This window comes from Bison bison, unplaced genomic scaffold (assembly GCF_000754665.1).
Source record: "Bison bison bison isolate TAMUID 2011002044 unplaced genomic scaffold, Bison_UMD1.0 scf7180017864032, whole genome shotgun sequence".
NCBI classification, from domain to species: Eukaryota; Metazoa; Chordata; class Mammalia; order Artiodactyla; family Bovidae; genus Bison; species Bison bison.
In genome coordinates this window covers 1957929-1973381 of record NW_011494604.1, presented here as the reverse complement: position 1 = coordinate 1973381, position 15453 = coordinate 1957929, and the positions used below count along the sequence as shown (strand labels likewise).

General features: G+C 37.4%; 1 protein-coding gene across 1 annotated transcript in view; it reads left to right on the top strand.

Annotated features, from left to right (window-relative positions):
- The window catches only part of CCDC14 (coiled-coil domain containing 14), a 40659-nt gene that overhangs the window by 15300 nt on the left and 9906 nt on the right, over nt 1–15453 (top strand). Inside the window, exons 6-10 of the mRNA XM_010834272.1 lie at nt 3008–3244; nt 3357–3451; nt 4332–4830; nt 7150–7291; nt 11258–11340. Of these exons, the coding sequence (XP_010832574.1) occupies nt 3008–3244; nt 3357–3451; nt 4332–4830; nt 7150–7291; nt 11258–11340 (1056 nt within the window). The remainder of the gene's footprint in view (nt 1–3007; nt 3245–3356; nt 3452–4331; nt 4831–7149; nt 7292–11257; nt 11341–15453) is intronic.

Below are 15453 nucleotides of genomic sequence, written 5' to 3'. Positions count from 1 at the left end.
CACAAGCTGGAATCAAGACTGCCAGGAGAAATATCAATAACCTCAGATATGCAGATGATACCACCCTTACGGCAGAAAATGAAGAGGAACTAAAAAGCCTCATGATGAAAGTGAAAGAGGAGAGTGAAAAAGTTGGCTTAAAGCTCAACATTCAGAAAATGAAGATCATGGCATTTGGTCCCATCACTTCAGAGGAAATAGATGGGGAAACAGTGGAAACAGTATCAGACTTTATTTTTTGGGGGGCTCCAAAATCACTGCAGATGGTGACTGCAGCCATGAAATTAAAAGACACTTACTCCTTGGAAGGAAAGTTATGACCAACCTAGACAGCATATTCAAAAGCAGAGATGTTACTTTGCCAACAAAGGTCTGTCTAGTCAAGGCTATGGTTTTTCCAGTGGTCATGTATGGATGTGAGAGTCGGACTGTGAAGAAAGCTGAACGCCGAAGAATTGATGCTTTTGAACTATGGTGTTGGAGAAGACTCTTGAGAGTCCCTTGGACTGCAAGGAGATCCAACCAGCCCATTGTGAAGGAGATCAGCCCTGGGATTTCTTTGGAAGGAAGGATGCTAAAGCTGAAACTCCAGTACTTTGGCCACCTCATGCAAAGAGTTGACTCATTGGAAAAAACTCTGATGCTGGGAGGGATTGGGGGCAAGAGGAGAAGGGGATGACAGAGGATGAGATGGCTGGATGGTATCACTGACTCGATGGACGTGAGTCTGAGTGAACTTCGGGAGTTGGTGATGGACAGGGAGGCCTGGCGTGCTGTGATTCATGGGGTCGCAAAGAGTTGGACACGACTAAGCGACTGATCTGATCTGATCTGATCTGATTAAGACTTTGGAGCCATTTGGTAATGGCTGTAACATTTATTGAGTTCTTATTATGGGCTAGACACTGATAGTTGACATGTGCTATTTAATTTTCATAACAGTATTATAAAACAGGTAATGCTCGTATTATCATCATTTTTTTGATGAGGAAGAAGAGTCCAAGAGAGGTTAAATAATTTGCCAAAAGTTATTCAGCTAGTAATTGTTAGAGCTCATATGCAAGCCAGGGAAGTATGTTCACAGCAATAGGTTATTACAAAGGAAAGAATAACTCAAGTCAAAATAGATGCATCCAGTATCTCCAACCATTTTCATAGTCCAATAATAATTTAGTAGTAGTTTTCTGTGTTTATTGCTTATAATATTTCATTTGCCTTTAACGTTTTGCTTTTACTTGTAGGTTTTATGCTTTTAGCAGTGTTTTTATTTTCAATAAATTGTGTATGTATTTAGGGAATTCCATACCATTTAAACATTTTTAACTTTTCACTGTTTAAGTAAGGATTAACTTTAATAAAGCAAGTGTATAAATCTCAATAAATATTTGCATATGTGTACATCCATGTAGTTGACCACCCAGTTGAAAATAAAGAACGATTTCAGTACCCTACCAGGCTCCTATCCGTCAGTATTCTCATTATTACCTGTCTCCCCATCCTTGAATAAACACTTTTCTGACTTCTTTCTCGATTGGATAGTTTTACTATCTTTGAATTTCATGTACACTGTGAAAATGCAGCTCTACACTGTAGTCTTGTGTCTGACTCTCACACAGGATCATATCTGTTAACTTCATATAGGCAGTCAGAGTATATCAGTACTTTGTTTTTTTCCATTGCTATATAGTATTCCATCATATGGCTACACCACAATTCATCCACTTCTACTATTCATGACTGTTTGGGTTTTCAGTTTGGGGCTACTGCTAATACAGCTGTTGCGAACATTCTTGTACACATTTTAGTAGATGTAATACTCATTTCTGCCAGGTATATTCCCCAAAATATAATTGCTATATCATAAAATATATGTTTAGCTTTGGTAAGCTTTTGCCAAAAAGTATATGTTTTTCTAAGTTTGTTTTGTACTCTGATATAGCCCTGCCTAAAGAAGCTTATAGTTTAGTCAAACAGACAAGAGAGTGAAAGATAAGCAATATAGTACAGTATCCAAGTGATACATGATTTGTATAGACAGTATATACTCTGGCATGGTGAAGAGCAGTCACTAGACTGAAATGACTGGAGAAGGCTTCAGATGAGCTTTGGTGAGTTAGGTAGAATTGAATTGAAAGGTATGGTTCATCATGAGTAATAGTATAGGAAAGTGAGAAAAACATGTAGGTGTCTAAATTGGTCTGACTGGATTGAAAGATTTCTTAGTTGAGGATGATGGAAAGATGGTTGGAAAATTATGTTGTGGTTAGGCTTTTGAGACTTTAAATATCAGGTTAAGGTCTTATTTGAGAGCTCAATGTGTAGATTAAATTCACTTTCTCACTCTAAAAGCTCTGATTTATTTATTGTTGCTGTTATTATCATCATTATCATCAAAGCATCATAATTGTACAAGGTATTCTATCTTTCTGTTCCATTCTCCCTCTCAAGAACATTCCATTTAGTTCAGTCAGTCAATTGTGTCTGACTTTTTGCGAGCCCATGGACTGTAGCACGCAAGGCTTCCCTGTCCATCACCATCTCCCAGAGCTTTCCTCAAACTCATGTGCATCGAGTCAGTGATGCCATCCAACCATCTAATCCTCTATCGTCCCCTTCTCCTCCTGCCTTCAACTTTCCCAGCATCAGGGTCTTTTCCAATGAGTCAGTTCTTCCAGTGAGTCAGTTCTTATTAGGTGGCCAAAGTATTGGAGTTTCAGCTTCAGCATCAGTCCTTCCAGTGACTCCTTTCCCAACTCAAGTGCATTATGAGTAGCATTTAATAGAGATTTTAAAGACATAGTGTAAGTTAATTTTGAGGAGAACCTGATTCATTACTTCCTTTTAAAAAAAGAATTTGAGGTGATTTTCTTTAGGGGTGATCACACTCTGTAAAGTACGTGATGAATCGAGTTACTTTTGAGAGCCCTTTTTTCCTCTAATACCTTTGGTAAAGGTTTTTGAAAAGAACCGTATTTCAGAAAAATTTTTCCCCCTTTTTCCATATTAGTATCTTCAGATAAGAAGAAGCAGATACCTAATGATGCTTCTGTTGGAAGTGAAAGAGACTCATCAGATATACTGCAAAACTGGTCACTACAAGACCACTGTGGAATGTATTCACCCTTAATATACCAAGCTCTTTGTGAACATGTGCAGACTCAAATGTCACTGATGAATAACTTGGCTTCAAAGAACAACCCTAATGGAATTCCTACTGCACCTTGCCACACTGTGTCTGGTTCTGGTTAGTATGAATGACGTTTTAAAAAGCATGAATATAAGCTCTAATTAAGTTGCCTGGTAATTGTATAAGCAGTCTGAGATGTGAATGACTTTTTCTCCCTTTTACTTTTTAGAATCTCCGACGTCTTCACCTTCTAGTTATGGTTTACCCACCTCTATCCCAGTCCGGGTACCTCGGCAGCCACCCTGCCCTCCGATGGTTCATTCTGTGAGTGCAGTTTATATACTATATAAGTAATGATTTGCTTTTAGAAATTGTCATCTTGAGAGAAAATTTCATTTGCTGATTGTATCTTAATGCTCTAGGCTGTAAAGACCAATTATTTTTTGAGTTATTTTTTATTAGAAAAGTTTGCCTATTAATTAAGGACAGTGGTGGGCACGGCGAAGGAAAAAGATTACTAGGGAAAAAAAAATCACCCATACCTACCAGCAAAGCACAATTGCTGTTAACACATTGATAGAGCATGTTCCAGTCATTTAATTCTTTGTGTAGGTTTCATTTTCTGGTTTTAATTTGTTAAGTAAACTTTCTTTTAATAATATCATCATAATTAAATTTTATATAGTTTTACATGCTGCTTTTTTCCACTTAACATTTAATTGTGATTTACCTTTTGTAAATTTTTACTAAGTTCTTACTACTCTAGTGGATATACCATGGTCTGTGTAACTCCTCACCTATGGTTAGACATTTAAATAAATTTTTTACTACTGTAACATTTCTCTAAATATGTTTATGCAGAAGCCTTTTCAGCTTATTTTCTACACTGTGATTTCCCAAAGTGGAAGTTTATTTTAGTCCCAAAGTAGACTAATTTTTGATGCCTTTAAACCATTTATGATATATGTAAACAATCTATTTTGGTCGTGGCTTTATAATGTTCCCATATTACTGAGTGAACTAATTAAGCTTTAAAAATGCAGAATAATGAGCTAAGGGGAAATTGACTTATTCACTGGTAATCTGTAACTCCATCCTGCAAATGTCATCTTCTAACATTTTTCACTTGAGTTTATTGTAGTTAATGCCCACAAGTCAGTGCTCATTATTTTTGAAGTCTTAGCTTGTTTTTTTCTTTCTTTAGGAAGTTCAGACTGATGGTGACAGTCAGTTTGCATCACAAGGAAGAACAACTTCTGTGAACTGTACTGATGATGTTGTAAGGAATTCCTTCAATACCTGTCTTGGAGTTTCATGTAACCTGCCCCAAACTGGCAAACCAGCTACTCCAACATTTCAGCAACTGGGTCTTGCTAACGGGGTTCTGCCGAAAAGACTTTCTGAGGAACCGGACTTACTGAAGTGTTTCCAGACATACATGAAACTGTTGCGTTCTCATCCTGACAGTCCCACTCGCTGCAGCCCCACCCTATTACAGCCAGCTTTCTTGGCTACTCATGAAGAAAAATGTATTAACAAACACATTGGTGAGGTCAGAAGTGAAGGAAAGGATTTAAACATACCTCTGGGAGATTCAAGAATAAAGGATGTGCAGAAGGCAAAAAACGTGAACCAGAGTGCTGAAAAAGTTAGAACTATCAAGTATTTGTTGGGAGAGCTCAAGGCCCTGGTAGCAGAACAAGGTAGATAAGTACTTTCTTTATAATTTTCTGTGGCATGTCATCATTTAAATTCAGAATAATCAACATGAAGTTTGTGATATTTTCCATAGAAGTATGTCTTATGCTAATGAGGAGATGAGTTTTGTCTGTTTTATTCTTATTTTGTGGGTTTTTGCTCCCTGTTGTTTCCTGTGGATTTGAAACGTGCTAGGGAATATCATTCTTTTACTTGTAAGTGTGTGTTCATTCTACTTGATTCAAAGGGACCTTGAAAAGATTCAACCAAAGAAAATTCATAGAGATAAATTTTAAGGGGTTGGAGGACATGGTTAACTCCCTAGAACAGAGTGATAATGTTTCCTACTTTAAAAAGATGTAAAAGTTTTCCTCTCATCATTTATTTAATAACTGTTACAATGTTTAACAAATCTCACTTTGAGAAGGAACCTAAATCTTCTGATGCCCTTTTCAGTTCACTCTTAAGATATTTTAATTAATCAAAAAAAATATCTTGGGTGGAGTTATGAGCCAGGTTGTATTCATTTTCATTATGTATGTATATTCTGAATAATGACTTTCACTTGGAGTTAGTTACACATTTGTCATCTAGAAAACACAGTAATTGATTATGGAAGTTCTAATTGAGTACCTCATATTTGCAGTCTGACAAAAAAGTTACCAAATCTTAAAATTTATCTGTATTAGGATGTAGCACTATTAATCCTGTGGTTCAGTATCTTAAAATTTATCTGTATTATTAGGATGTAGCACTATTAATCCTGTGGTTCAGTATATTAAAATCTCCTGTATTTTCAGACTGTTAATTCATTATTATTCTCTTAAGTGAATACTTAATCATTGGTAACAATTATAATAGTAGTAATATTAGCTATCACTTATTGAGCACCTAGCATGTGCCCAGCACTGTGCTAAGTGTTTTATATGCATTATTTCATTTAATCCTCACAGCAACACTATGAGGTACTATTATTGTCCCCATTTTACAGACGAGGAAACTGAGGCTTGGAGAACAGTATTTCATTTAATCCTCTCAGCAACCCCATGAGGTACTGTTGTTATCCATTTAACCATGAAGAAACCTAGGCTTCAAGAATTAAGTAATTTGACTAAGGTACATTGCAGGAAAATGGTGGAGCCCAGGTCTCTGCTTCTAATGCTTTCATGCAAAAACCCCTCTACAGAGCATTCTGCTCTGTAATTGGGCACAATTACTGTATGCATGTAAACTTTCCATTAAGGTGTTAAAATACTTGTGGAATTGATTAACTTTTTGTAGCTGAATACTTTATCTCTTTTGGATATCAGACAGTTAATATTATATTTATTAAATGTTTTCATTTCCCAGAAATTTTTGTTTAATTGAAGTATAGCTGCTTTACAATGTTGTATGAGTTTCTCCCGTAAAGCAAAGTGCATCAGTTGTATGTATACATATATCCACTCTTTAAAAATTTTCTTCCTGTTTAGGTCACCATAGATCAAGTAGGATTCCCTGTGCTGTACCATAGGTTCTCATTAGTGATCTGTTTTTTACACAGTACTATACGTATATCAACCCTCATCTCCCAGTTCATCCCACCTTCTCCCTCTTTGCTGGCCATAAGCTTTTTTGCTACATTTGTGACTCTATTTCTGCTTTGCAAATAAATTCATCTGTACCATTTCTCTAGCAGTTTACAGAAAATCTGAATAAAAATGAACAAAAATAAAAGGACAAGAGATCTAAAATCTACCTTCTACCTGTATCTTTTTGCCACCTCCCAAATCATCCACTCCCCACAGTCAATGACAAAAATGATACTGCTTTTGATGCTGCATCAAATGAAGTGTAGCCGGTTGTGTTAAATTTACTTTATAAAATTAAATAATAAAACCTTATCTTAGTAGACCCTCCCTCAATATATTTCCAAAATGAATCACCAGAAGTGAATTATTTGCTTATGCCAGGATCAAAGGTTGTGTTGTTAATACTATAATCAATTATAAGAAACCCTTTAGTAATTATAGGAACATGTGGACTAGGAGATATATATATAAACCATCTTCCTACTAGACACTTTAACTGAAAAAAAAATCACTGATATAATAATTCTGTGAATTAACATAAATCTTTAGAATTCTTCTCAATAAGGAAGTGCAGACTGCAGGAAAAAGGAAAATAGGATTTGTATAATAAATTCATAAATAACTGAGTTGAGTTTGTTTATAGTACATATGTATATATGTGAAATGTTTTCTTTTTTAGTAATACATGTGAATAATCTTATCAAAACAGCAATTTATAATACTGTGTTTACTCATTTCTTCTGTTTTTTATAGAAGATTCAGAAATCCAGAGGGTGATTACAGAACTGGAGATGTGTATATCTCTGCTTCCAGCCGTAAGTGCAAACAGAAATATTCAGGTTGAAATAGCACTGGCCATGCAGCCACTAAGAAGTGAAAACGCTCATTTACGCAGGTAAGAATTGCTCTTTGACTTTTTTGTCTCCATGCAAAGATGTCCTATGGCCAGAACAAAAATGCCTAATGAGATATCTAGGGCTTTGTAAGGAAAGTAGACATAGTCTCACTGTATTTATACTCTTAATCCCCTATTTTCCAAATACTGACAGCAGTCTCTAACTCTTCCATTATTTCTGCCCACTAGTATGTATTTTTTCACAACTTTTTCACATCTGTTGTCACTTGGTTGGTAACAAATAGAGAGCAAAGTGAACTACATCCGGATATTTATTAGGCTAGTCTAGGCTATGCAGTCCATGGACTGTATCGTCCATGGGGTCGCAAAGAGTCGGACACGACTGAGTGACCTTCACTTTCATTTTCAGGCTATGCAGTGCTTGTGCTCAGTTGCTTCAGTCATGTTCGACTCTGCAACCCCATGGACTGTAGCCTGCCAGGTTCCTCTGTTCACGGGATTTCCCAGGCGAGAATACTGGAGTGAGTTGCCATTTCCTTCTCCAGGGCATCTTCCTGACCCCAGGGATCGCATCTGGGTCTCCTACATTGCAGGGGAATTCTTTACTGCTGAGCCACCTGGGAAGCCCAGAACTTAGTCTCTGCGTATTATTTATCTTGATATTGTGACCATAGGAAATATCAATAGTTGTTATTTATTTCTATTTCTTAGAACATTTTTCTTTGATTGATTGATTGATTTTTATTTTTGGCTGCACTGGGTGTTCGTTGCTTTCGTGGACTTTCTCTAGCTGCAGCAAGCAGGGCTGCTCTTTGTTGTTGTGTGTGGACTTCTCTTGCGGTGGCTTCTCTTAGGGCAGAGCACAGGCTCTCGGTGCTCAGGCTTCAGTAGTTACGGCCTGCAGGCTCGGCAGTTGTGGTGCATGGGCTTAGTTTCTCAGTGGCATGTGGAGTCTTCCCAAACCAGGGGTTGAACCTGTGTCCCCTGCACTGGCAGGCGAATTCTTATACACTGTGACACTGGGTAAGTCGCAGAACATTTTAAAATTGCTTTAGGAGCTAATTTATAAGCCACTTTAGAAAATAAAAATTTATTGGTCACTGCTTGTTTTTAATTTTTTTAAAAGGTATTAGTTTTATGTCTAACCTAATTCTTCGGACTTGGCACCAACGTTTCTTGGCTGTGTCCTTAGAGGACAGAGATTATATATCATGCTACTGCCACCGTTTACCTGACCTTCCAAAACTGAAATTATCGAAAAATGAAGAATTTGTCAGATATGCTTTTTTTTTTTTTTTTAGCAGAATGAGATTTCCAGCAGAAGTAGCAGTTTTTGTGTCTCTTTGTTAATCTTTGTTTGGAAAGAATCATCCATAATCTCTGTTATAAATAAGAATTGGAATGCATAGGCTCATTCAAAAGTGTTTTTCAGCATTTTCAATCAAAAACGGGTTTTTTTTTTCTTGTTTGGACATTTTGAAACTTCTGTTCCTTTTTAGCCAGAAAGCTGATCTTTCAGGACTTTCTTGGTGTTTATTGCCATCTTGTGGCATTAAAAAAAATGGCTAGCTGCATTGTTTGTTTGGCGTTTGGGTCTGGACAGTGTTTGTGTGAGACTCCTGACACAGTTCTCAACTGTTAGCCCTCTTGGTCCCTACCCGTAAAATATCCGTAGTGACCCATTCATTGTGACCTTGTGGCACATTCCAGAATTTCCTGGATGAAGGCTGTGGGGGGTTCCGATTAAGCTAGTGAGTGCTGTAATATTTAAAGGGCAAGTTAGAACTCATGACCATTTCCTGATTTTAAACTAAAATACAAGACCATTATGTACCCACGAGGAACAAAGAAATGAAATGGAACTGGGGAGGAACTGGGGTGTGGCATTCAGGCTTTGGCCTGATAATTTGACACATGATAACATAATCCTCCCAGATGGAAGTTACTAGAGGAAGAATAGATTGTTATTTCATTTTATTTTTTAGTTAGAAAATGTAGTGGGAGAACTAGTGAGTTAAGATTTAGACCCTCTGGAGACATGTATGGTATGAGTGGAACCCACAAACAAGATTCAGGATAGAAATGTAAGCTTGGGAGTTATTCACTGACCACATTTTTATTGAGCATTTGCTACAGATCTGGCCCTGTGTAGGTACTGGAGACAATAATGATTAAAAGCAAGTGGTTTGGTATCAGCGTGTAAGTGTTCAATTCACTAAGAACGTACAGAGTGTGAACACAACCAAGGGTGCATTGCTGGGGAATAACAGCTTCTTAAGCAGAGAACACAGAAGGAGAAGCCTGTGAAAGAAACCTGAGAAGGAGCAAGTAGAGACTCCTACCAAATGAGATATTTCATTTCCTTATCCTGTCACCAACAAAAAGTGTTATTTCCTTTGAGAATGAAGTAGCAACCTACCCCAGTATTCTTGCCTGGGAAATCCCATAGACAAGAAGCTTGGCAGGCTACTGTCCATGGGGTCACAAAAGAGTCAGAGAGAGACACACACACACACAACTAAGTCCATGGGATCACAAAGAGTCAGAGAGAGAGACACACACACAACTAAGTCCATGGGATCACAAAGAGTCAGAGAGACACACACACACACACAACTAAGTCCATGGGATCACAAAGAGTCAGAGAGACACACACACATACAACTAAGTCCATGGGATCACAAAGAGTCAGAGAGACACACACACACACAACTAAAGATCCTGCAACTAAGACCTGGTGCAGCCAAATAAATATATATGTATATATTTTACAGTGTTGTTTCCTTTTATTTTTGTGAATCCTATGGTCATAAAATATCTCCTGTTTTAAATTTGTATTTCTTCATACTAGTGTGGCTGAGAATTTTTCATATGCTTATCAGCCTCTTCTGTTTCTTTTGTGAATTGCCCATTCTTATCATTGGTCATGTTTTCTTTCCCTACTTACTGATTTGTAGGAGCTCTTCAATGTTACAGCCCCTTTGTCTGTTATATGTGTAGCAGATATGCTCCAGACTGCTAATTCTAGAACAAGTTTCAGTTTTGATGTGGTTAAATCCTTTACTTTTTTCCTTGATGATTGCTAGATTTTGAGTATTGCTTAGGAATGCCTTTCCCACTTAAGATTATGTAGATTGCCACCTAAAACTTGTTAAGTTTTGTTTGTTGTTATATTTTATGTTTAGCTCTTTAATCCAACCTGAATGAATATATACAAATGATGTGAGGTAGGATCTATCGTTTTAGATTTCATAACAGTGATACTTTAGCACAGAATATTTCCAGATAATAATTCTCAAAAGGTATTAGAGATTTTTTTTTTTTAATGTTAACTTCTTAGAAGTAAACACTTGCAGTTCCTTCTGTATGTTCCTATTTGTGAAGCAGCTATATATTATGAAGTTCATTGTGAGGTAGAGGTGGTGCTTATTGGCATTCTCTTTACTTAAATAAAGCCATTAACCTTTAGATCTATTAAAGAAATTAGTAGCAGCATAAGTTTTTGTTTCCCAGTTTTTACACTGCGTGACAAACCAAGCAGTTAGTTGTCTGATAGCAGCTGGTCCTTGTAGGAATTCTGGTTCATAATTACAACAGATCTTTTAAAAGTAGATAATCACTACAGTAATGAAAATACTTCCTGAGAAGGAAGACAGAAGAAAATAGCAAGAGGAGATAGAAATGAAAGAAATAGAAAAACAAGGAAATCACTGAAGAGATAAGAGAACAAAAAAGGGAAGAGGAAAAATAAGTTAACCTTTTTCTGTTGAAGGGGGGTTTTATGCCATCCTGGGCAATCTTTTAAAAATTATCTCAGGTCTTAAAATAATAGCAGTAGTGTGGTTTTGTTTGTTTGGTTTTTGTCTTATGTTTAGGGACAAGATGGACTTCTGCTCTCCTAGTAGGTGCCACTGTTTATGTTCTCTATTTTAATAGGCTGTCACATGTACACTCTAAAATGAGCTTGGGATTCTTGCATTCATGTTTCTTCATTATTTCATTTAGGCAATTGAGAATTTTGAACCAGCAACTTAGAGAACGAGAAAAAACTCAAAAGGCATCTGGTTCTCTGGAATGCAGCCTTGAATGTAGGTAAAAGAATTGTGAGGACTGATTGTGTACTCTTTATGGCTCTGAAAATGTTGATAAAGAATTGAACTTTCTTAATTACTTTGTCTTAAGTGGACTATTTGTCAAAAAAGTAGGAATGATACTCATTAAAATTTAAAATAGTATAGAAACACAAAAATAAAAGATTTGTGCTATTCCCGATAATTCAATCCTATTTTTTTTTTAAAGTCTATATTTCCTTTCACATATCTCCTGTTCATTTATAATTGATTTATTTCATAAATGCTTACTGAATATCTACTATTAACAGATGAGTCCTAGTAGAACTACATATGTATTTTTCTTTCGTAAAAATGAGATTGCACAGTATATACTCCTGCAGCTTGCATTTATTCACTTATTATGTAGTGGATATTTTTCTCTATCAAAATACATAAATATTATTTTTTCTTATTAAAACTAAGTATATATTCTGTTTATGTAGTTCTGTTGTAATGTATTTAAAGTCCTCTGCTGATAGATATCTAGATACTTTCCCTGTTTTCCTAGTACAGATAATCCTCCAGTGAAAACCCTTGTACATGTCTTGGTGCCCATGTGTGACTGTTTTTGTAGATTATAGCCATAGAATTGCTGAGTCAGAGTATTACTGTTTCAGTTTTGACTGATGTTGCCAGATTGTCCTTATGGCTCATAGAGCTTAAAGTAATAGAAAAGAAAAAAAAAAAAACAGTAACTAGAGGAAAAGACAGGGATTTCTTTTTGTATTCTTGGGAACTTTTCCTAAGCCCAACAAAAACTCACATGCTACAAAGGAAAGATTGGTAAAGCATGTCCCAGAAATCTTTTTCATTTCATGTACAGCAGAATTATAAATAACATTTTATCTTTATTATTATTTTTACACCCTCTCCAGCATTTGTTTGTAGATTTTTTGGCAATGGCCATTCTGACTGGTGTGAGGTAATATTTCATTGTAGTTTTGATTTGCATTTCTCTAATAATGAGCGATATTGAGCATCTTTTCATGTGTTTATTAGCCATCTGTATATCTTCTTTGGAGAAATGTCTGTTTAGGTCTTTTCCCCACTTTTTGATTGGGTTGTTTGTTTTTCTGGCACTCAGTTGTATGAGCTGCTTGTATATTTTGGAAATTAATCCTTTGTCAGTTGTTTCATTTGCTATTATTTTCTCCCATTGTGAGGATTGTCTTTTCCCCTTGCTTATAGTTTCCTTTGCTGTGCAAAAGCTTTTAAGTTTAATCAGGTCATACTTGTTTTCTTTTGTTTTTATTTCCATTACTCTAGGAGGTAGGTCATAGAGGATCTTGCTTTGATTTATGTCATCATATGTTCTGCTTGTGTTTTCCTCTAAGAATTTTATAAGTCTCTGGTCTTAATTTAGGTCTTTAATCCATTTTGAGTTTTCTTTGTGTATGGTCTTTGTCTTTGTGTTAGGAAGTGTTCTAATTTCATTCTTTTACATGTAGCTGGCCAGTTTTCCCAGCACCATTTATTGAAGAGGCTGTCTTTGCCCCATTGTATATTCTTGCCTCCTTTGTCAAAAATAAGGTACCCATAGGTGCATGGGTTTATTTCTGGGCTTTCTATCTTGTTCCATTGGTCTATATTTCTGTTTTGTGCCAGTACCATACTGTCTTGATGACTGTAGCTTTGTAGTTTAATTTTGAAGTCAGGAAGGTTGATTCCTCCAGCTCCACTCTTCTTTCTCAACACTTCTTTGGCCATTCAGGGTCTTTTGTGTTTCCATATGAATTGTGAAATTTTGTGTTCTAGTTTCATGAAAAATGCCATTGGTAATTTGTTGCTGCTGCTGCTAAGTTGCTTCAGTCGTGTCCGACTCTGTGTAACCCCATAGACTGCAGCCCACCAGGCTCCCCCGTCCCTGGAATTTTCCAGGCAAGAGTACTGGAGTGGGTTGCCATTGCCTTCTCTGGGTTATTTGTTAGGGATCACATTGAATCTGTAGATTGCATTTGGGAGTATAGTCATTTTCACAGTATTGATTCTTCCTACCCAGGAACATGGGTAATATATCCATCTGTTTATACTGTCTTTATTTCATCAGTCTTATAATTTTCTGTGTACAGTTCTTTTGTCTCCTTAGGTAAGTTTATTCCTAGATATTTAATTCTGTTGCCGTGGTGAATGGGATTGATTTCTTAATTTCTATTTCTGAATTTTCATTGTTAGTATATGGAAATGCAAGTGATTTCTGTGTATTGATTTTGTATCCTGCAACTTTGCTAAATTCACCAATTAGCTCTAATAATTTTTTGATACTGTCTTTGTGGTTTTCTATGTACAGTATCATGTCATCTGCAAACAGTGAGAGCTTTACTTCTTCTTTTCCAATTTGGATTCCTTACTTCTTCTTTTCTGATCTGGATTCCTTTTATTTCTTTTTCTTCTCTGATTGCTGTAGACTTCCAGAACTATGTTGAATAATAGTGGTGAAAGTGGACACCCTTGTCTTGTTCCTGATCTTAGGGGGAATGCTTTCAGTTTTTCACCATTGAGAATAATGTTTGCTGTAGGCTTATCATATATGGCCTTTCCTATGTTGAGGTAGGTTCCTTCTATGCCCATTTTTTGAAGAATTTTAATTGTAAATGGGTACTGAATTTTGTCAAATTTGTCAAAAGCAAAAATAGATGCTTTTTCTGTATCTATTGAGATTATCATATGGTTTTTATCTTTCAGTTTGTTAATATGGTGTATCACATTAATTGATTTGCATATATTGAAGAATCCTTGCATTCCTGGAATAAACCCAACTTGATGATGGTGTATGAGCTTCTTGATGTGTTGCTGAATTTTGTTTGCTAAGATTTTGTTGAGGATTTTTGCATCTATGTTCATCAGTGATATTGGCCTGTAGTTTTCTTTTTTTGTGTTGTCTTTGTCTGGTTTTAGTATCAGGGTGATGGTGGCCTCGGCAAATAAATTTGAAAGTGTTCTTTCCTCTGCAATTTTTTGAAAGAGTTTTAGAAGGATAGGCATTAGCTCTTCTCTGAATGTTTGATGGAATTCTCCTGTGAAGCCATCTGGTCCTGGGCTTTTGTTTTTTGGGAGTTTTTTTTATCACAGCTTCAATTTCACTGCTTGTATTTGGGTCATTCATAATTTCTATATCTTCCCTTGGAAGATTGAACTTTTCTAAGAATCTGTCCGTTTCTTCCACTTTACTCATTTTATTGCCATATAGTTGTTCATAATTGTCTCTTATGCTGCTGCTGCTGCTAAGTCGCTTCAGTTGTGTCTGACTCTGTGCGACCCCAGAGATGGCAGCCCACCAGGCTCCCCCGGCCCCAGGATTCTCCAGGCAAGAACACTGGAGTGGGGTGCCATTTCCTTCTCCAGTGCATGAAAGTGAAAAGCGAAAGTGAAGTTGCTCAGTTGTGTCTGACTCTTCGCAACCTCAGGGACTGCAGCCCACCAGGCTCCTCCGTCCGTGGGATTTTCCAGGCAAGAGGACTGGAGTGGGTGCCATCGCCTTCTCCACTGGAGGAGGGGAGTGACTCGTGTTAGTATTTACTTAACAGATGTTTCTGGATGCCTGTTTAAAAGTGACATTAGAAGCACCTGTTACGAACGAACAACCGTCGTTTGAAGCCTCCATCCTCAGGGAGGTCACTGACATCCCAGGCCGCCCGGTCCAGTTCCAGACAGCTTGGATGTGGAAGTTGCTCCTTTATTAGAAATGTGACTCCAGGAAAATCCACTGGGGGAGACTGAACACAGCCAGGCTCCAGTGGGGCGTGGTCAGCAAGACAATGCCTCTGCCCATTGCCTGGGCGTTGCAGCAGGGCCCTGGCAACGGGCGGGTGTATGTGAGGTGGGGGGTGCTGGGGCGGGATGTGGAGGCCCACCGGGTGGTCCTGGGTGAGTCAGGAAGGCTTCCTAGAGGCGAGCCTTCGCAGGGGTTCTTCTAGGAACAGAATAAGGACGAGAGAGGGTGCTGGTTCTCAGATGGGAGGCAGGCCGCGGTCCAGCAGGCCAGTGGCTGGCAGGGAGACAGGCTGATTCCAGGAAGAGCCAGCCTGCTGGGAGGAGTGGAGGGTCACCCAGCCGGGGCAGAGAAGAGGAGAGAGCAGATCGGAAGAGCGT